Raw genomic sequence first — 20,750 nt, 5'->3', positions numbered from 1 at the left:
TACCAAATGTGTCCGCTTACCAAATGTGTCCTACCAGCCGCGGGATGATGACGTCACATCCTGCATATACGATATCTTTTTTATGTTTTAATGAGCCTGAGAAAATTGAAATAAAGGATTTCAAGGCTATTTATGCCACATGCGTAGCATTTATTTCCACAAAATGCGATGTTTGTCATCGAATCGTTTGCGAAGTTTATGTCCGTTCTTCTACACAGTCCGCGGAACAACGCGTCGTGATTGGCTGACATGTACTGAGCTTTGATTTTCTTTAATATCGCGCAAGAAATCACAATAGTCTCCACAGTAGGCACTTAAAGACATCCATAAACATTTTTATTAATTTACCAGGGAAAATGTGCATATATGAAGGAGTTTTAAACCCTGCCAAATCGGTCCTACCACTTCCGCGTTAGCTGAAAGACGCGTCGTGATTGGCTGACATGTACGGGGCATTGTTTTTATTTTATATCGCACAAAAATCAAAATAGACTCCACAGCAGATAATTATGTGCATCCTAAGGTATTTTTAGTCGTTTAGTCGTAAAAACAATAACCCGGCATGTAACTCTCTTTATTCGTCGTTTCCGCCAGCAACACAAACACAGGCTCAGCTCGAGCGACACTGCCGCCTGCTGGTGGATTATCGACACTTCACTAGAGTGAATGGAGTTCCGCATCCTCCTAAGGTGAAGTTGCAAAATATTTGGGCTTTTGTGGGGTGAACAATTAATGGGAATTGTGCATTTATAATACAGTATTAATAATATTCATTGTTTGTAATAAAGAAGTTATTTACAGATGCAGGAATGCTGAATGAGGGAGTGCGGCTGAGTGTGTGTGAGAATTTGACTGATCATTGACCCTTGTATCCTTCCCTAGTCTGCCATTATTTGTCCATGAAAAAAAAAAAAATCAAGATTCGTTCTGAAATTTCTCCGAACAGCCCTTTTCTAGATCTTAAAAAGAGGAAAATGTCGTCACACAAGAGAGTACACTCGAACCAACGTTGAACCTTTGCTCAGAGATAAGATTGCTCCCTCCGCCAAAGAAAATGTGTTTTCCATGACCATGAGTGCTTGGTCAAAATAACTTGAAAAGTTATGGAGGAATTTCAGTGAAAGTTTTCAGGAAATGTGTGAAACGGGACAAGGAACAAATGATTACATTTTGGGAGTGATTCGGATCACCATCTGGATCCATCAATTTTTGAAGGCATTCATCAACAGATATGGTATTGGGATCCAGGAATTTGTTTCTGAACGATGCTTTGTCATTGGGGGTATTCTGGTTTACAATGCTAAAATAACCACAAAACAAATGAACTGTTGGCCCACTGACTGATGACGTTTGGAAGAGAAGAAGAAGAGACACTACATGAGACTCAGATACCTGTGACATTTTCAGCACTGCAGAGCAACTCTCCAACAGACAGTTTTCTTTTCTATAGATGAGGGAACATAGCTGGTGCAGACAGCAAATGATTGCAGGAGACCAGACTCTTCTGTTTACTTGGTTAGGCTGTGACAGGCTGGAAATGTCACCAAAGCACACTGCGGATCAGTGCCATCCACTGGCTTAACACAATGCCCAGGCCTTTCACCAACAAGTTGGATTGAAACGATTGGCTCTTTGCATGGCTTCTTCCAATCCAATGATGATTTGTTGAGTCAGTATTTGATGACCCAACCTGCACCATGTCTCCCCTCCAGAACAAATGAGGGGTTGCTACAAGCTGCAGTAGCTAGCAAGTAACTATAACACTGACCAGGATGACATTTAAGTCTTTAAAAAAACGTGCTTTAATTTGAGATCCTGAGGTGCGCTCAATGATGGTTGACAGACCAGCTACACTCCACGTTTTGCTTCCACTGCTGCTCGTCAGAGTCGTACACTTCCTGAAGTACACAAACACCAGATGTGAGACCAGAGGAAAGCTGGTTTGGGCTCCGGTGCTCTGAAGACTAGAGAAGCCGACCTTCTTCCAGATGGGGATTTTGGCCTTCAGCTCGCTGAGAAAGTGTTGAATGGCACTATGGCTGTCATGACGATGAGGAGATGAGATGGCCACCACAACACTCGCCTCACCCACTCCCACCCACCTGCACAGAAAGTCAGATAAGGCCGTGTTGTTGGATAGTTCGCTGGGGGATCGGGCTCTGCCACACGTTTCACAAAAAAAAAAATTGTGCAAACCCAAGTCGGTGGTGTGCACACAGGTGCCGGACACTTGGCCAGCGCCTTCTGATGTCCTCACACAATTTGGCAAACTCCGATTGGACCATGGCTTCGTACGCCTCATATTCCAAACCAACTACCGTGCTCCCACCCAGCTGCTCCTCACGAGTGGTACCTAAACAAACACATGGAATAAGACGGACACAGACCCACAACAGTGACACACACAGAAACCTACCTACAAACAGCGAAACTGCACCGCAAGCAGGACTGACAACACTTTCATATACTTCTTGCAGCGACAGCTGGTCATGGGTCAGCTTCATTGAGCTTGACCCCTCTGGGGAAGACATCTTATCCTCCACTCAGAGGAGGAATCACAGCCACCTCGTCTCCGTCTGCTACCGTCACCGACTGGTCGTCAATAGCAACGTACTGCTGTCGCACCGCCAACACCACCTGATCCTGCAGGACACACAGCCTACACACAAACATGGTTTGAATTATGACTAGCTCCAAGTGTAAAGATTTGGGCAATGAAGGGTCACCTGGGGTGTCGCTGCAGCAAGAGGGTCCACAGAGCACAGGTGCTGGTGGGTGTTGGGACGACAAGCCGCTCCTCCCTCACCCCCGTCAGTTCAGAGCTTTTGGCGAAGTACAGGACACACACCTGGAGAGAGCCAAGGTGAAACCACTAACCTCTGACACAGACACCTGTAGTAACACCTGCCGGACGCGAGCTGCAGCTCACAACAGGAACAACAATCCAGTGTCACTCATCTTTTCTCAGGTCTCTATCGTCAGCTGACAGACGAGCGCGAGGGCTGACGCACGTGACAGTAAGCAAACACAACAGCGCAGGCAAACAGGGAACAGGACCGACGTAAGAAGTTTATTCAGACAATCGCACGCTGCCAGAGGAACCCGGGTTTGAAGATGGTGACGTCGCGTCGCGACAAATGAAACTTTCTGTATTAATGTGAAGAACTCACCTGGGCATTCATGAAGACAGATGTTGACTCGTCTGCTCGGTATGACGTCACATCTGGCTCGTGGACATTCCTTTTCCGGTGTGTGTCAAACGACCTCTAGTGACCCCTGCTGGTAGCACACAGCAACGTAGGGAAGCTGTGGAATTGAACGGAGGCTTTTATTTTGTATGTTTACCGTAAGCGGAAACTGATCTAGGTCACGTCCGGTTATGATCAAGCTCGTGAAGTGGGTGAAAGGTTGCCTGGAAGTCTGAACCCGAACCTGCCTGAACGATGCTTCCGAACACAGGGTGAGTCCATTCATCGTGACCCCCGAACTAATAGACCAATAGACTTCGTTGCGCGACCCTGAAGTCGGTCGGTCCTTCGCTCTGGACTACCGGGTCAGAACCGTTTTATGTACCTGCGCAGCAGTCAGCGCGAGCGCTGCAAGAGGTGTTCCACAGGGGTCATTGTCTCATGTCTGACGACTTCGCTGGTTGCAGCGTCATTGTATAACGACTGTCGTCGCCGCCGCAACAGTAGCGCCATTGTGAGCAGCAGGGGTCATCAAACAACCTTCCAGGGGCCCGGCTGGTGCAGGTCCGACCAATCAAGCACACATTTGAACCTCGTTGTAGTCTCTCTGCTGGGTTCAGACGTCACCTGTACCACTCCAAGTTAAACACATAAGACATAAATATATGATTTAAAAATCCAAATCGTTGGTCCCCAGGAAGACACCCAGAAACTTTGAACTCATGCAGTATTTCAAAGTAAAAGCCTTGGTTGGGTGTTGGGTGTTGGGTGACTTCCAGGGGTCCTGTAGTTCAAGTCTAGAGCAGTGACATAGAGATCTACCTAAGGTATTCTCCAAAATATCATGAGAAATATGTACACATCCACATGGCATAATTTTCAAAAGACCTTTACTGTGAAATTAGTCTTTTTGACACTCGATAATGCAGTATCATTCTTATTACCACGTTGTCAGTGTGAAGCTTTGGGGGCAAAGGTCATGGACAGGAGTTGTGTGTCCTTTATATAGGTAACACCCAGAGTTGCATGTTGAATCCTTCATCGTTTCATTCTCCACAACTTGAACGCAGACAAATTTCGTCGTTCATTGAAGGACAGTTGATATTAGCGGTGCTGTTGTCGACAACAGGTCTATGCTTCAACGTAGGCAAGAGGTAGTCAGACTTGCTGTGCTGTTTCAGAAAACTCGCCGGTTTGACGCTCTTCATCACCGGGGCCAGTCGAGGGATCGGTAAAGCCATCGCGCTGAAAGCGGCCAGAGATGGAGCCAACATTGTCATTGCTGCCAAGACAGCGGAGCCTCACCCCAAACTGCCAGGAACCATTTATACCGCCGCCAAGGAGGGTATGAGCTGCAAACATGCGCATCATGGGGCCGTGAAAGCTCTGTACAAACACAGGCGTGTGTTTCAGTGGAAGAGGCTGGCGGCAGGGCGCTACCATGTGTTGTGGACATCCGGGACGAGAAGCAGATTGGAGAAGCTGTCCAGAAAACTCTAGAAACGTTTGGAGGTAAGTCAGCTGATGTTATGTGCCTAGCCCCCCCGCACGTCGTCACTGTCCCGTATGACTGACAGGCATCGACATCCTGGTGAACAACGCCAGTGCCATCAACCTGACAGGCACTCTGGGCACGCCCATGAAGAAGGTGGACCTGATGCTGGGAATCAACCTGCGTGGAACTTACCTGACGTACGCCCGGGTGAACTGATGTCTGGCAGTCTGCGGTCTTCTAACCAGGTTTGCATTTCAGTTCCAAACTGGTGATCCCTCACCTCCTCAAGAGTCGCTCGCCCCACATCCTGAATCTGGCCCCGCCCATCAACCTCAACCCCGTCTGGTTCAAAAACCACACAGGTGACATACACACTGGCACAGCAGGGATTGGCTGCCACGGTGGCGCTAACAACGCTGCTCCTGCTTTCAGCGTACACCATGGCAAAGTACGGAATGTCAATGTGCGTCCTGGGGATGTCTGAAGAGTTCAGAGGTCAAATTGCGGTGAATGCCCTCTGGCCTAAAACAGGTGAGTGTCTTGGCTGTCCTCGCTTTGTTCCCGGCCACGCTGACCACGGTCCCTACAGCCATCCAGACGGCAGCCATGGACATGCTTGGCGGCGAAGGAGTTGGCAAACAGTGCCGGAAAGCCGACATCATAGCTGACGCTGCGTACGCCATCCTGACCAGCCCCACAGACTTCACCGGCAACTTTGTGGTGGATGAGGACCTGCTGAGGGAGCGCGGAGTCCAGGACTTTGACCAGTACGCCGTACAGCCAGGTGAGGACACTAACAGCCTGCAGGGCCGTCGATGCCTGTCCAGTGTGTCTTGATCAAGGTCACACTTCGTCTAGCTTATACAGCAAAATCATCAGCCGACAATTATACACCTCTGAAGATGTTTTATTGGTCTATTGGTTCGGCAAACGCGGAAGTGAAAACTCCTCCGATAAATTAATAAAATATCTCCTAGGTGTATAATTCTCTGCCATTGTGTCCAACAGGAGAAGAGAAATAGTTGTCCTGGGTGGTTTGTCCACTTCCTGAGATCATCAAACATAAATATATGAAAAAACAACAAATTGTAAAAGACCACCTATCATTTTGTGAATGTTTTGCAGTGTTTTTAACTTTAACCGTGTACGCCCTTGCTCAAGAGTCACTGGTCAGATGGAAATGACTCGTCATCACTCAACCGTCCTGCACAAGCACAGACACGAGTCACAGGTTCTGCGCACTCCAATCAATCCTTGAATCTCGAGCGCTAACATTTGTGATGTTTGGAAAATCTATCTACAAAATGGCCGCCTTGCTCAAAACACTAAAAAGAGGCAAACACTCTGTTCCAGTTTCAACCGATCAAAGACATCAATCCCAAACGCTAAGAGCCTGAATGAACCTGATCATGAGACTAAAGTCGAGTCGTGCCTTTCAACACGTCAGGCAGTGTAATGGTGGAAGAATGTGACCTCACACTCCTGACTGAGGAGCTTCTGTGGAGATGCTCTCTCCTCCTCTGCTCAGATGTTGGTCCTCATTCTTGTTGTGGCCAACAAAAAAGGGGTTAATTGGTGTTTCAGTACATGACCACGTGTGCTCTGATTTGGTCCCAGCCCTTTCTCTCATCACACTGCTCGTTTTTGGGTTCACAGGTCATCCTCTACTGCCTGACTTTTTCCTGGACGAGACTCCGGAGGACGTGGTGGAGCATTTAGAGAAGCACGGTACTGCTCTTCCCCTACCTCCACTGTTGCACCTGGCCCACTGATAAAAACACGCTTGTCTCTTGTTGCCAGGGGCGACGCCAGCCTTCCAGGTGCCATCATCTACAGCATCAGCCCCCTCTGGTGGACCCATTGAAACTACGTTCGACGTGATACGCAGTGTCATCAATGAGGAAGTAGTCAAGTCCACTCAGGGTGTATACCAGTTCGACCTGTCAGGTATGATATGATGGCCAACTCAATGACTCGTGTGATGGCTGACTGATGTTGCGATGTCATCAGGAGAGCACGCTGGGGTCTGGTTTCTGGACCTGAAGAGCAGCTCCGGTCAGGTGGGCCGAGGTCAGCCCCCTGAGAAGGCTGACGTTGTTATGACCATGGACTCCGGCGACTTCACCAAGATGTTCGCAGGTAGGCTGTTGCCGCTGTAGTGGTGCGCAGATACAGGACCTGCAGGTGACAAGTGTGTGTTGCAGGCAAGCTGAAGCCCACCATGGCCTTCATGGCAGGGAAGCTGCGGATCAAGGGAGACATGACGCTCGCTATCAAACTGGAGAAACTGATGAGCCGCATGAACAAGGCCAAGCTCTGAGGTCACACCCCGGTGCCAACCACAAGTGCCGGAGGTCATGTGACTCCACGGTTCCCTTCACACACGGTCACTCCAATGCGTGTTTGTCAGTTGGACGCTTAAAATCCAAATCACCCAAACTTGTTTTGAGAGCTCAAACCGCCGACTGAAGTAGTCCAACCCCAACCCTGGGATTCTTCTGGTGTATGACCTGCTTTCTCACCTGATGTGCCACGTCTGCCCCCAGCAACCACCGACCCCCAACCCAAGCAGCGAGGAGAGGATATTCAGGTCTTTGTTATTTGGGCTCATGACACCCAACAATGAAGTCAATTGTTATTGAGGCTGATTCAGAGTTGGTCTTTAATCTAAACTGGACCTGTCATGTCTGTTTCGATTGGGTTTGTTTTACCAGGGACGATGGTTTTGGGCAATTCTGGTTTCAACTATGAAGAGACAGGTTGAATCTCTCTCTTGCCTCCTCCAGCTCCGGATTACTGATTGATATGCTGCAGCCGGGTCCCTGGTTGAAACTAATCCAACCAGAATCTTTGAACAAACTTTGGAGGAGGGAGGTCGTGAGAAACTGGTGGTTGCCGTATGAATATGCATGAGGTCGCACAAAAGGCTCTCAAGGAAGGCACTGAAGTGACCGTGTGAAAGGGAGGCCCCTGACCCCCACTCTAGATGCATCATGTGATCAGTGTGATGTGATGACTTGTGAAGGAAAACTGAGTTGCCATTAAACGTGACACACAATGTTTATCAACAACTGATGGTTCAATAAAAGTCTAAAGCAGTGATGTCTTCATGTACGACAACAGACACAGTGATTGGTCCAGAGACGCTCGCAGCTCCGCCCAGCGCGCCTCCAATCGTTGCGAGAGTCCTAGTAGCGAGGCCATGGCGTCCGCATCTTGAGTCAGGGCTCGCAGATTCACCTGGAAAAGGAGCGTGTCACGACAGCAGCAACAAGAGAGACAAGAGTCACTCCTCTCACCTTCAGGAAGAGAGCCAGGTAAGAGTGGGCCAGGTCAAAGTCCCGCCCACTGGACAACATGGAGTCAATCATCTGAATGAAGGCCTGGACAAGACTGCTGTCTCCACCTCCTTCTGGGGTCAAACTAGCAAGCTCGATGGAGACGGCAGATGGCCCGCAGTCCTTCAGGAGGCGGCATGACTCCTCGTCTGATGAACATCATTAGTTTGACTAGGCCTTCTTTCTGAAACTTTACTTTGCACTCACATGATCCAGAGTTGAGTCCTGCCTCCAGGCTGGTGATGAACTTGGACCTTTGTGAATCCACTCCCCAACTGACCAGCTTTGACTGAGAGATACGACTCATGTGACAGCTTCCAAACAGCACATGTCATCACAGACATCTACCTGAGCTTCCTGGTCTGGTTCTGTCAGCGGGGCGAATCTGGGAGTCAGTCCAGGAACAGTGGGCAGTAAGAACGGCGCTGTGGCTGCAACCGGAGGCACTGTAGGTTTGTTTCTCTTCTGAAAATGTCCACACACACACAAGCACGTGAGCTTGGGTCCTGTGTGAATGATGCCACGGCAGGAGGCATCACCTTGATGGCATCCAGGTGCAAAAGACTCTTCCAGCGAGACTCTGGCATCAGAGACAGTGTCACAAGTTCCGCCCCCAACTGCTCCGCAGACTGGTATGTGTCATCCGCCGTGACCTCTGTCATTTCCTGCTCGCCATCGTCCTCAGTCACCCCTGGCAACAGCTCCACAGCAGGCTGGAAGTCAGCTGGAAGAGGGCGGAGCCCCACTGGGCCACACAGGCTCTTGTTGGTCCTGGGAAGGAGGCCAGGCAGTGAGGTGCTGCAAGTCAAGACCAGGGTCATGGCATCAGTTCTTACCAGAGGTACACCCCCATGCTGTCCACATGAGCTGTTGCCAGGAAGTCTCCTGTCGGTGACATGGACACCGCCACTGGTGCCATGCACACCAGGAAGCAGTCAACCAGACTAAGGAGGAAAATAAGTGGCATTGGTGAGAGAAAACAGAGAGTGTGAAGAGGTAGAGCTAGAGGAGATGAGAAGGAGAAGAGGTAGAGACATAGAGTGAGGCATAGAGAAAGACAGGCAGAATGAGTGATGAGAAAGAGGTAGAGTGCAATGAGCAGAGAAGGAGAAGGGGAGGTGGTAGTTTGAGCTCTGAGGTCAGTGTTGTTTACCATCCAGATGGGAGGTCCCAGGTCCGGACTGAACAGTCCATCGCCGTGGTGACAACCCAGCGTCCATCCGGACTGAAGGTCTGCCAACAAACATATTTAATCATATTATATAGTGAATAGATGGAGCCCACATCCTGAACCTTCTGGACTGTTGGGGTCCACAGGTGTTCATGAGACGCTTTAAGGGGAGCAGTGAAAAGGTTCATTAGCATTAGCACCCACCATGCCAGTGATCTTGCCACGGTGGCCGGCCAACTTCCTTACGATTCGTCTGGTTTCCACATCGATCACCAACAAGGAGAAGTCGTCCAGCGCTAACGCTAACATGCCACTGAGAGGAGACAGTTGTGTTGTTAGCGCTCACACCTGGAGTCACGGCAGAATCACAGCAGCACTACACTCAGATTCTGTTTCAAAGATCATGGCGGATGTTTCTGGAGGCTCATCCTAATTGAGAGATGCTACACCGCATCCACCAGGCTCAACACTGTCCAGGAATCAGTTATTGCAAAGCAGGCGTGCAGCTGAATTGATACAACATCTCACATTCAACGTGTCACTTGACGTGGGAGTCACTGCGAAGCTACCTGTCTCTGTGCAGCAGCATGCTGGAAGGCGCCACCGGCAGCTCCATCTCCTGTTCCTGTTGACGATTCTTGAAGTGCCAGAATTTCAGCAGGTGATCAGACGCGGTGGAAAAGGTCAGCTGGTTCAGTGCATCTGTGGCAACGCCCCGTAATGCTCCGCAGTGAGCTGCAACAGTCTGGGTTAGTTTCACAGAGAGTGAGGAGACATCAGAGGAGACGCCGACTCACCTCTGTGGTCCTCACCAAAACAACCACGGTGGAGGCCAGACTGCAAGTTGTAGACATCGATCCGGCCACATGAGGAGCCAATGACAGCAAAGTTTCCACAGGACGTGATGTCAACAACCTGCCAACACATGTGCCGTTAGGATTACAGTACAAAGACAATTTGACAAGAGAACCCAGAACATCGGCTCCCTCCAACTGGACCCTGGGTTTAGGCGGGACTTTTAGTTCTGGCGCTCTGCTCTGGATCTTTATCGGTGTTCAACTTAGTGATGGCCAGAGAGGGAGGACACCAATCTCATTAAGTGGTTACCGTGGCAACAGAGGTTTTAGGACCACCCCCACACTTCAGGTGATGAGCTCCCATGGTGCACCGCTGATAGTTCCACGTGGTGGCCGCCAGACGACCGCGATGACACGCAACAATCCCGTCCCAATCTGACTGATGAGCCACAGCTGTCGATCACAGAGGAGAGTCATCCATCAGTAAGAGAACAGACAGAAGCCATGTCATCTGATGTCACACCTGATGCGAACGTTGTGATCGGAGGCAGTCGCAGCTCCTCATACAAGAGACTCCGCCCTCTTTTCTTCTCCTTCTTCTTATTGACGGAGCCTAGTACAAATGCATGTGTTGTCTAGTGATGTTAATGTTCAAAGGTGCGTTTGTTACCGTGCCCCAGGTTCTTGTTGAATCGGTCGTGCACAGTAGAAAACGACTGCAGTGTCCCATCCAGACCTGTAGGAGGAATCTGTCACTCAAACTGTCCATCAACAGTGTTGTTATCCGTCCCAACAGATGAACTCCCACATGACCAAGGGTCAAAGGAATCTCAGGCCAGACAGGCTCTCTGCTTCCGTATCTCACCAATATACACTCACCAGCACTGAGAATGTTCTTGCCATCGTTGCCATGGTGACTTATAGCTGTGGGTGGGGCACTGTGACCCTGGCGACACCGCAGCAGCCTGGCTCCGCCGCCCTCCTGGTCAAAGATCCACACCTGGACATATTGATAGTGTGATGCATTTGTGAGCAGCTGGGAGGGATGGTGAGGTGAGGGGAGGTGAGGAGGAGACCGACCTTGAGGGCGTTGTCTGCTCCATTTGTCACCAACAAAGGTTCTCCATGCAGGAAGGTGGCCCCGGCAACAGAGGAGTTGTGAGCGTTTCTCTGCTGAGCAACAAGCTGCTGACGCTCCAAATCCCAGAATGCCAGGTGACCTTGAGGACTTGCCGACACCATGATGGGAGGTCCATCTTCAGGGAGAGGACAGGTGATGACAGACAGTAAGGAGAAGGCGTGAAGAAGAGGGCGTGTTGATGGAGAGAGATGAAAAGAGGAGGTGATGAAGAAAAGCGGAAAAAAACAGGAGCAGAGAAGCAGGCGATTGAGAAAGAATGAAGGAGACAATGAAAAAGAAGAAATGATGAGGAGATGAAGAGGTGGAGGTGATGAACAGAGTTAGGGTTACAGGTGATGAGAAGTAGCTATATGGTGCGGTGAACAGAGGAACAGATGTGATGATGACGATTGTGAGGCACCTGTTCGGAAAGCAAGTGCCGTGACTGGTCCCCAGTCTTGAGTGAAGCTCATTAACGTGTGGTCCAGCCGAATGTTGTGGATGACAACGCGTCCCGTCGCCAGGCCGATAGCCACCACATCCACGGCTGGGGTCTGTTGATGAGACAGAGTCAGGCATGATGGTAAGTTGCACTGCTGCATGTCTGGACTTACCTGCTGCAGAGCAGTGACCCCTGCTGACCAGCCCGGGAACGTGAACAACAACGTGCTGACAAGAGAAGAAGAAGTTTAAGCTCATTTGGCATGACTCAGCAAAACCTGTGGGGTCAACCCCAGTCAAAGAGGACCGGTGACTTGAAGACCAAGCCCAGTGGACTGAACCAGAGCCACCTTTATATCACATCATAAACAGTCGCGGTTTCCACCCGGTGCAGGACGCGATGGAGCTTGTCATCAGTTCACTGAAACACGTGACATTTGCAACGCAGCCATATTGATGACGCAGTGAATGAGACCAAAACAACTAAGCGACACAATATAGAGTGATTTTGTGTTTAACACTGGTTAAATAAAAGCAAAAAACACTGTTGTCTGTATTTCAAAGTTAAACACAAAATCTCACACAATATTTTGAAATTTCCTGTATGAACCACTATCTCAAGTACAACATGACCAAAACTGCGGCTCATCCCATTTGGTGCGAGTCATTCGTGCATTTTGCATTCACTCTTTTTAAGCGGCTCAAAAACCGTGTTTGGTGTGTGTCTGGGGCTGGATTCACAAGACCAAAAACAAGAAGAGTGTTACACAGCCTCACCAACTTCATGCACTAGCTTAACTGCACTTTGCTGGCCACTGCGGATCTTGAAATTGGCCTTGCATGATACAAATATGGCCTGCGCTTTTGTCACATGTAGGAGGGAGACACATTATCCACATTAGCATCAGAACAAACCAGCAAGAGTGGGAGGGGAGATTCTGCTTTTGGGTCATTAGAATCATACCACTCAATACATACTTTAAAGATTTGGCAACACCATGCAGCCAGTTCTTGAAATTCCATTGGCTTGTGGATCTATCGCAGTGTCTGCATTACCCGAGGAAGAGCCCTCCGGAGGAGTTAATAGAAAGCACTACACCTGGCTTCTGGAGAGTCCCGAAGCAACTCTACACTCCACTCACCTGGTCTTTATGTTCCACAGCTGCAGTGCACCCTGGGAACTTCCCAGGAGCACCTTGTTCAGGTACGTGGATGGGTGCGTCATGGCGGACAGGTCAAATGAGGTCGGCTCAAATTGCAGCTTCAGGTAGATCTCTGCAACAAAGCATGATGGGTAAGTGGTCCTCAGTTGACCAGCCCTTGCTCCACTCACCAGCCTCTTGGACGTCCCATACGATGAGCTCACCACTGGAGTCAGCAGAGATCAACTGATCCCCCAGAGGAAGCAGTAGGTGAACCTCCTTCTGATGAGCGTCGTACCGCTGCACCACCTGCTCACCATGACACTCAGATGATTGACAGCTCGGCCATTCTTATTCGCAAAGAGGAAATCGAAGTCACCTCCTTGTTCCTGGCGAGGGCGCTGATCACTCTGCCTGTGGCAGCAAACACCAACATCCTGTCGGCTGCCAAGCACGTGATTTCCTCATGGAGGCTGTTACCTGGAGGACAGCAGCCAATGAGATGTCACTGCGGACGTTTGACTGATAATGAAGAGACATCACTTACTGACAGAGACGATTCCCAGCCGAGAGACCTGCAACAGACCGCACCGTGAGTCACGCAGAAAATCACACACCGTGAACGAGGATCCGAGGAAAGATTTCACGAACCTGTCACGTTTTTTTTGTAAATATATGTTTTATTTGTGCAATACATATAGTCAATTCATTTCAGGATTATACGGTAAAACTCGCAGGGAACGTTCAGTGAAAATTATGTTTATATAGAGGATTAAATGCAAAGGTGAAGGACTGTATACGATGCAAGTAAAATCACTGCCCCCAACACTGAGGTCCTCGATATGTTGTTAACCTGAGACCTGACTGAGCTGTTCTGGTCCAACTGCCTCCGAATGACGAATCGGAAAACGAAAAGATTGCGGAGTAAACAAGCAGCTTCACGAGACTGAACCCACGTACGTTGTATGTGTGGACGCTCTTCCCCACTGAAGTCGACACGTAGAATTCGCGGTGTTTCTGATGGAACCGGAGCGCGTGCGGCACGTGGTTCGAGTACAGACCCAAAACTCGGAACCCCGAGAAAAGCGAACTGCTGGCCGGCATGTTTGTCACGAATCGCCAGAACCGAACTCTTGTCCGCACCAACAACTCCAGCAGCACACGGCGCACATGGATGTGAATGAAACTCAGTCCGACTAGAAACAGCGACAGGCCGCGAAAGTTCCGCCTCCCCTTCTCTGAACCAGAGTTCCGCGCACTCAGGATATACTGTATCACTGCCACCCTAATTTGGACAAACCATGTGTTTTACTCTACTTAAATACTAGCACAATTAAATTGGCGTAAACACGAAATACTTTACAGCTCTTCTCAAAAAGTGATACAGATTTTGTCTTGTGGAGTTGTTGAGGGAGGACAGCAATCACTCACTGAGAATCATTTATGGATCAGCAAATCTGTGTGTCAACATGCAGATTGAAAGGAGAATGGGATCTGAAAAGGAACCCTGCAGCACACCACAGGTAAAGTTGACTGTGGATTGCTGTCTGCCTGCAGGATTCTGACAGAGATGGACTGATAAATTCTTGAATCTTTCTTCATTAACCATGAACAAAGAAGCCAAGACAAAAGGTAATCCAGCTAGTGAAATTTAATATTCATGCTTTTCATTTAAAAATAAATAATACTTAACACACAAATAAGTGGGTGAATTTATTCTGAACTCCAGCAGTCATGACCATGAGTCGACTAAGCATTTTTACACTTTATACAGTTTATGGGGGTCTGGTTTCCACAGCCCCTGCACCTGTGATGATCATGAGGGGACAACAATCTATTTACGAACACATATGAACAAGAGTTTATTGTTGGGCAGCTGTGGAGGCCATGACGAACATCCAGACAAAGTCTCTCAGTAGACAGGAACTGAAGCAGTCCCTCTGAAGCTGCCCCCACCGCAATGCAGCAGCAGCCTCAGCAGAGCATGGGCAGCCCCCAGCAAGGTGGCGTGGACCGTATACTGCGCAGCCATTGCCCCAATGCCACGGTACAGCCCCGCCACGCCTTCTTTGCGGCGTATACTGGCCAGACAGTCAGAAAATCCATCATACTGTGTGTTGACAGGGAGAACCAGGGGGCTGCCTCCATTACCGGTGGCAACCACTCCATCTGTGGCGTCAATGATGGTGCGTGTGCCCTGCAGAGCGAGCCTGTGAAGCGCCGTCTCCAGAGGAAATGCCACCACATCGGCAGTGAGGGCACCCAGCCAGGCAGCTGCCAACTCTGGGAAGTAGACATCCAGAGGCCCCAGCTCCTGGCCCGCCGTGGGCTTGTTCCGCTGCTGTACCCGCTGGTGAAGCCACAGTGCCCCGCGCTGCACACAGGCCGACACGCTGTAACGCAGCAAGGCGTGCAGTGCCGCAGGAAGCAGTAAACAGCTGAGAGGAAGTAGACGTCGGCTGTGAGGTGCGCCAACACCCAGGAGCCGCAGAAATCCTTCACGAACACAGTCCAGCAAACCCGATGCCGACTCGTCCCTCACAATCTCGCTCTGGGGGAGAAGAGCAGTGGAGAGTGGGTAACAGGAATCAACAAATGTGCGAACAACAAGAGTCAGACCTGGACTGTCTCGATGAGGCTGGAGCAGTAAAACGGCAGCGCCACCATCGCAGACAACCTGCAACCACAGACACAGCACATCTGAGAAGTCAATTTGGCCTGTAGGGATTAAGCCTGTTATTACAGCCACTGACATCATCAACACTATCTCCACCGTCATTTCACAACAACCCGCATCAACGTCAGCACTGACCCTTTTAGCAGGAAGTGACCCGCCACCTGCTTCAGACTCCAGCGATGTGGGAACTCCCTGAAAAGGGGGGACAAGAAGTCAGAGGGACAATCATTGCGTCATCATCCCTCCGCTATCGAAGGTTCAGTGAGAGTGTGGTCACCGTGGGAACGGAGTCAGCTCGCTGATCACACCCTCAGCTCCAAGAGTGACGGCATGGACGATGAAGGTGCTGCCCATTCCCTTCCACAGTGACCGAACCCCCTGAAACAACAACAGCGCATGCTGACACCCAGGCACAGTCACAACAGTGGCCAGTGAATTACCTGGGTCTTCGTGATGCTGTACATGACAGCGACGGCGCTGAACGGAGTCAGGTGGTAACAACGTCCATGGTAGTTCACCTGAGAACAACGGACATTTAGAAAGAGAGGGTATGTGTGTGTCTATGTGTGAGTTACCTGACATTGTCTTCGGAAGACGATGTATGGGTGAGCGAGGACATTCTCTGTAAACAAACTAAACACACACACACGTTCACACGGTCGTGACGAACCTTCCTTAGAGGGAAAACCCACCTGACAAGTCCAATCCCGAAACCCACAAACTTGTTGAGCTGATCTGCAACGATCGACACAAGAGTCACAATCATGCCCTCCAGTGACCCCAGCCATACTTGTCCAGCACCTACAAAACCCACCTGCTGGGACCCCGCCGGGATGCGGTGCCTCGCCACCTCCCCCGGGAGTCACGTGCTCCGACAGCGGGTCGTCGTAAAGCGGGCTTCGGTCCTGCGTGTGCAGGTTGCGACTACCGGGTATGTCCGGCGGGGTGGTCACCCAGTGAAGGTGGTGCGAGTCCGCTGATCTCGCGGAGTATCCGGCTCCGTATAGCGGGTCGTCACGCCCGCGAAAGCTGAGGCCATCGAAGCTCTCAGGCCGCCTGGAGGCCATTGGAGGTCAGGACGAGACGCGATTGCAGATCTGGGAGCTCTGATCTCGCTTCACTTGTGACCCGGAAGTTCGTGTGTTTGATATCCGGCAGCTGACTACTGACGTCACATCAGTACCTCAAGCGACAGTCTTTTAAAAATAAAACAACATTGGAATTCTGTCTATACACCGTACGTGTAAAACATGTATCTGTCTTCATTCATGCATACAAGTCAGTTAAAACAGGCCGCAGTGGACGACGGCAGAAGACGAATTTGCGAATCCTCGGACGGCAGGTGGAGGTAGCTGTCAGTACAAGGTCTGGGAAAAGTGATAGTGTCGGTTCTGCGCATGTGCGGGATTGTCGAAGAGTCAATGACGTCACTACAGCTACTCGACAAGGACATCATACTGCTCTCTACGAGTGATGTTTTTTTTAAAGGACAAGTAAAGTGAGGTTATTCAATAAACAGTCCAGAGGTCTTTGACTCGTAGGTTCCTTTTATTTCCCGTACTCCTTTTTCCAATCACTCTCGTGGTCTGTAACAACATCTCTTTACGGCAGTCCCCGCCCCCTATGTACCTGATTGACATGACAGGACACCTTTATTGACTTTATCAAATCTTTAATTGTAGACATAATGCGTCTCCTGACATAAAAATGTTGAAATGGGAATATCTTTAATTCAAAATGAGGAAAATTAGAAAAGGGAATTATGAACTTTAGTGAAAGAATTGATGAATGTGGATTGAGAAAGGAGAAAAAAAAAAAATCTTATTTTTGCAATTTGGGGAAGCACAAAAATACGCAGTATGCAGTCTATAATGTCTCTAAGTCTCCAAAGGCTCCAAAGGTTTTCCAAAGGCATTATTATTGAAACTTTCCAGAGGTTTGGATTTTTTTTTTGTTTATTTTTTTTGGTTTGATTACGATGATACACACGCACATATATTAATAGCTGCGTTTCACAAGGCATTCCACAAGGTTGCAGTATTCCTCCTCTTTTACTTGTTGTTATGGCAAAATTATTGTCAAGAAGTGTGAAAAACTCAAATACTGAAGGACTGAAAACAGGTCATTGCAAATGAACATGACACAACAATTTTCCTGAGAAATAAAGAACAAATTAACTTAACTCTAGAAACGATTAAAATGTTTCCCCAAGCTTCAGGACCACACCAGAAACATCTGTTTACAATATTCCTGTAAGAAACAAAAAAAAAAAAAAAAAAGTAGGATTTAGATTATTGTCAATTATTTGTGGCTATTATTTGTCAATGGCGTTCTTCTCATCACAAGGACCAGAAGGACCAATCTTTTTTTTGTCATGTATTGGAATATTTTAAAATGAAACACATTGTGGACAACAAAAATGTAGTTTCATTTGAAAATGGCTTTGAATTATTTGAGGGTTGTCGATGTTCAGTCCTTTAAAGTTCTCAACAGTTGTCGCTAATGATTCTGCCACACCAGTGAATAACAAAGGGCACTTGGCGACTCGTGCCTTTGGAGTGTGTATCATCATTACCATGTCCAGAAATAAACAAACAAACCACCCAAAAGTTAAATGCTTTCATAACATCCAGAAATAGTGCCATGCCACCATTCCATGTTCATTTGATGGCTCAGAGATTTGTGTTCCTCATTGTTCCTCCTGAGAGTGAGGTCGGGAAACCAACGTGCCCCCAGTCCTGCTCTTTACCCCCTGTTTCTTTAACATTTTCATGTTCATCACGCCACACAGCTGACATGGGCCTCGTTTCCGGTGGCATAGTGGAGACTTTCTGCTTCTCACACCTTCATCCTGACCTGGTCCCCAGTGTGGGCGGTCGCACTGAAGCACTTGCCCCGACCCAACCTGATCTACATGACAAGTGTGTATCAGTGTGTCAGAACAGGAAAGGTTCCACCTAAACAAAAGTGACAATGGAACAGATGATGACATTTTTCTGGTCTCACAGTGTCTTTTATTTAATGGGCTGACAAGGCTTCATCTAACGGTGTCCTCATTTTCAGAGCCCAGCAGGTGGTGCTCTCTGTTTGAAAAGGGATGTGAGGTTTCAGCGAAAGCGCTCATATCCAATGACTTGAGAGCAGAGAGTGCCATCTATTGGACTCTGAGAAAAAAAGTTTCATGAAACCTCATAAGCCAATCACTACTTTTATTTATTTATTTTTTCCTTTTTCCAAGGAGCCTGGTGTATTTGAAGTTCAGCAGTCCAAGTTGTCAGTTGCGTGTTCGTACGTGACCCCTGGTCAGACATCTCCTACTACACAGTTTTGTTGTGGAATTATGCTGGAGAGCCACAGCAGCAGCAGGGTGTGCCTGACTCTCCCCATGTCTCAGGTGATGACTCCATCATCCCACATCTCTTGTCCACGGCAGGAAGCCACGGGGGAGTGCTGCAGGTGTATCGTCTAGCGCACATACACACATTGGGATTCATTATTGATGAGCCACTTAATAATTGATGAGGATCCTTGCTGACCAAACCAGTTGCAAAAATAGTTCAGAGTGCGCGAAACGTCAAGGAAAACAAGACAGAAAGAGGAAGTGATGTCACAACAGGTAAGAACTACATATCTACTGCCTGCTTATTTTAATGCCATGTAACACTCACTCTTGCTCAAGAGCTCTTGGGGAGGATCATGTGACCTGAGTTCAGGAAAGTTGTCGCCATGTATTTCTGCTGCACCGATCAGGATGAAACAACCAGACACGAGAGAAGGAAGAGTATGGCAGTGATGAAGAGTGTCAGGTCACAAAGAGAGAGATAGGGCAAGTGGATGAGGAGGTGAAAAAAGTTAGCTAACCCTAACCCACGAGGAAGAGTTAGATGCATGTGGAAGAAGAAAGTGAGGGAGATATCGAGTGTGATGAGCACAGATGAAGGTCGTTGTCTGATGATGGAGCAGAATATTCTCACCTGTGAAGATGGGTAGCAGTTCTCATGCTGGAAGAACCTCCAGGTGGCCACAGTTTCTGGGGTTCAACCCCACCTTTCTGCTTGAAGTATTCTCACTTCCCCATACAAAAGAACAAGAGAACTTCTGAGTGAACTTTGTTGCCAAACTAAATTAGCTGTTTTTGACTGATGCCAGGTGAACTGCACCACCACAGGAGCCGAAGAGCCTCCTGCCTGTTCGGTGGCTTCGGAGATGATATTGTCATCCAGACGTCAGGATTTGGTCTGCATCGTGTGCTTCAGCAGCTACGACCTAGCGGCGCGGTTACCACGCAGACTGCACTGTGGCCACGCCTTCTGCCAGATGTGCCTGAAGAGACTTGATGCTGTCATCAATGAACAGGTGACGTCACCAGCACATGGGCTGTGTGAGAGCGAGAGACAATTCGTATTGTCCTGCATGCTGAGGGTCATTCCTTCTCTTTTGCACTGGCCCTCCATCAGGTGTGGATTCCGTGTCCTCAGTGCCGGCAAAACACTCCTCGGCCCAGAGGTGGCGCAGCCTGTCTGGACCTGGACTTGGCCTTGTTTCTGGGAGTCAAATCTCAGCAGACCATCACATCTGCACATCCATCCATCTTCAGAGGGGAGGCACAGGGCGAGGCAGCGAGACATGCCAAGTGGTTGGAGGAGAAGGAGGCAACAGAAGATGGATGGGCTCATGGAGGTCTGGCTGAACCACGGTTCCAACGGTACAAAAACTGCTGCCCCCTCATGGCCTGCTGGCTCTGCTGCTGGACCGGCTGCCCTGGGAGGGTCTAGTGGGTGTGGCTAGTGGATGGGACATGCACAGATGGCAATCCAGAGCAATGCTGAGAGGCTTCAGGTTCAGGCCTGGATAAACCACACACCCAGGTCAGTTTAACCTCCAACGCTGGTTCTCCATTTGAAAGTCAGGCTCAGTGATCACGATAGTGGGAAGCTGACGTCCACAACCAAAACAAATCACACTTCTCGTGCCTCCTCGCTGTACGTTTAAAACACCTGCCTGTTCCCCTTTCAGATGTGACCTCTCCATGTGTCTGGAGACTTCATAGAGTGAAATAATTCAATAAAAATCTGAAAACCTTTCCAGCAAAATGTGAGGCAACCAGTAAAAAGTCCTTTGCAGTAGATGACAAGACTTAGCAGTGGGACTCGGCTAAAATTACATTGTCTTCTGTGAGCACTGCTTCATGAGGACTCCGGAGTACTCACCGATATCAAGTCCTTTCACCATTACACATAGTTACTTAGAATTTGAATTGTTGCATATGAATAATCTGTTATTTGAACTCCTCAGTGTGTTTTTCTAGCACAATGGTCACAAGTTCAACATGATTGTCATAAACTGAAAAACTTTATGATGCTGTAAAGTGGTATCAGGTT

At 48.9% G+C, this 20,750-nt stretch overlaps 5 protein-coding genes across 6 annotated transcripts; 2 read left to right on the top strand and 3 right to left on the bottom strand.

The window, feature by feature from the left end:
• Nucleotides 1-356: 356 nt before the first annotated feature.
• LOC128764359 (molybdopterin synthase catalytic subunit) lies at nt 357-3,237 on the bottom strand. 2 transcript variants are annotated; one of them, XM_053874102.1, is made up of 5 exons: nt 2,727-2,848; nt 2,417-2,659; nt 2,197-2,353; nt 1,979-2,102; nt 357-1,898 (listed from the first exon to the last, which is right to left on the bottom strand). In XM_053874102.1, the coding sequence occupies exons 2-5, from the start codon at nt 2,529-2,531 to the stop codon at nt 1,827-1,829; spliced, it is 468 nt and encodes a 155-aa protein (XP_053730077.1). In that variant the 5' UTR covers nt 2,532-2,659; nt 2,727-2,848; the 3' UTR covers nt 357-1,826. The 2 variants fall into 2 exon arrangements, 1 of the variants encoding a protein (XP_053730077.1); XR_008415742.1 differs by lacking the exons at nt 357-1,898; nt 1,979-2,102 and adding an exon at nt 3,171-3,237 and having other exon boundaries at nt 2,115-2,353.
• A 112-nt stretch (nt 3,238-3,349) lies between these two features.
• hsdl2 (hydroxysteroid dehydrogenase like 2) lies at nt 3,350-7,809 on the top strand. Its single transcript, XM_053874065.1, has 11 exons — nt 3,350-3,460; nt 4,370-4,533; nt 4,602-4,700; nt 4,766-4,880; nt 4,942-5,045; nt 5,116-5,214; nt 5,273-5,467; nt 6,340-6,411; nt 6,484-6,630; nt 6,694-6,822; nt 6,888-7,809. Exons 1-11 carry the CDS (start codon nt 3,444-3,446, stop codon nt 7,001-7,003), a joined length of 1,257 nt encoding a protein of 418 aa, XP_053730040.1. The 5' UTR covers nt 3,350-3,443; the 3' UTR covers nt 7,004-7,809.
• Nucleotides 7,416-14,512, bottom strand: wdr36 (WD repeat domain 36). Its single transcript, XM_053872214.1, has 23 exons — nt 14,500-14,512; nt 13,653-13,930; nt 13,240-13,267; nt 13,072-13,172; nt 12,884-13,001; nt 12,693-12,825; nt 11,724-11,778; nt 11,531-11,663; nt 11,070-11,245; nt 10,869-10,989; nt 10,660-10,725; nt 10,513-10,602; nt 10,300-10,442; nt 9,990-10,107; nt 9,762-9,927; nt 9,397-9,505; nt 9,175-9,254; nt 8,858-8,965; nt 8,561-8,792; nt 8,370-8,486; nt 8,229-8,310; nt 7,983-8,170; nt 7,416-7,923 (listed from the first exon to the last, which is right to left on the bottom strand). Exons 1-23 carry the CDS (start codon nt 14,510-14,512, stop codon nt 7,774-7,776), a joined length of 2,805 nt encoding a protein of 934 aa, XP_053728189.1. The 3' UTR covers nt 7,416-7,773.
• On the bottom strand, nt 14,343-19,604 carry slc25a46 (solute carrier family 25 member 46). Its single transcript, XM_053874064.1, has 8 exons — nt 16,184-19,604; nt 16,062-16,104; nt 15,945-16,002; nt 15,810-15,887; nt 15,647-15,747; nt 15,505-15,561; nt 15,312-15,369; nt 14,343-15,243 (listed from the first exon to the last, which is right to left on the bottom strand). Exons 1-8 carry the CDS (start codon nt 16,434-16,436, stop codon nt 14,605-14,607), a joined length of 1,287 nt encoding a protein of 428 aa, XP_053730039.1. The 5' UTR covers nt 16,437-19,604; the 3' UTR covers nt 14,343-14,604.
• On the top strand, nt 18,710-20,183 carry rnf224 (ring finger protein 224). The gene is made up of 3 exons (XM_053872213.1): nt 18,710-18,763; nt 19,519-19,725; nt 19,827-20,183. Exons 1-3 carry the CDS (start codon nt 18,710-18,712, stop codon nt 20,142-20,144), a joined length of 579 nt encoding a protein of 192 aa, XP_053728188.1. The 3' UTR covers nt 20,145-20,183.
• The last annotated feature ends 567 nt before the right edge of the window (nt 20,184-20,750 follow it).

This window comes from Synchiropus splendidus, chromosome 8 (genome assembly GCF_027744825.2).
Source record: "Synchiropus splendidus isolate RoL2022-P1 chromosome 8, RoL_Sspl_1.0, whole genome shotgun sequence".
Lineage (NCBI taxonomy): Eukaryota > Metazoa > Chordata > Actinopteri > Syngnathiformes > Callionymidae > Synchiropus > Synchiropus splendidus.
The sequence above is the reverse complement of the archived record's forward strand: the minus strand, read 5'-3'. Positions and strand labels throughout refer to the sequence as shown.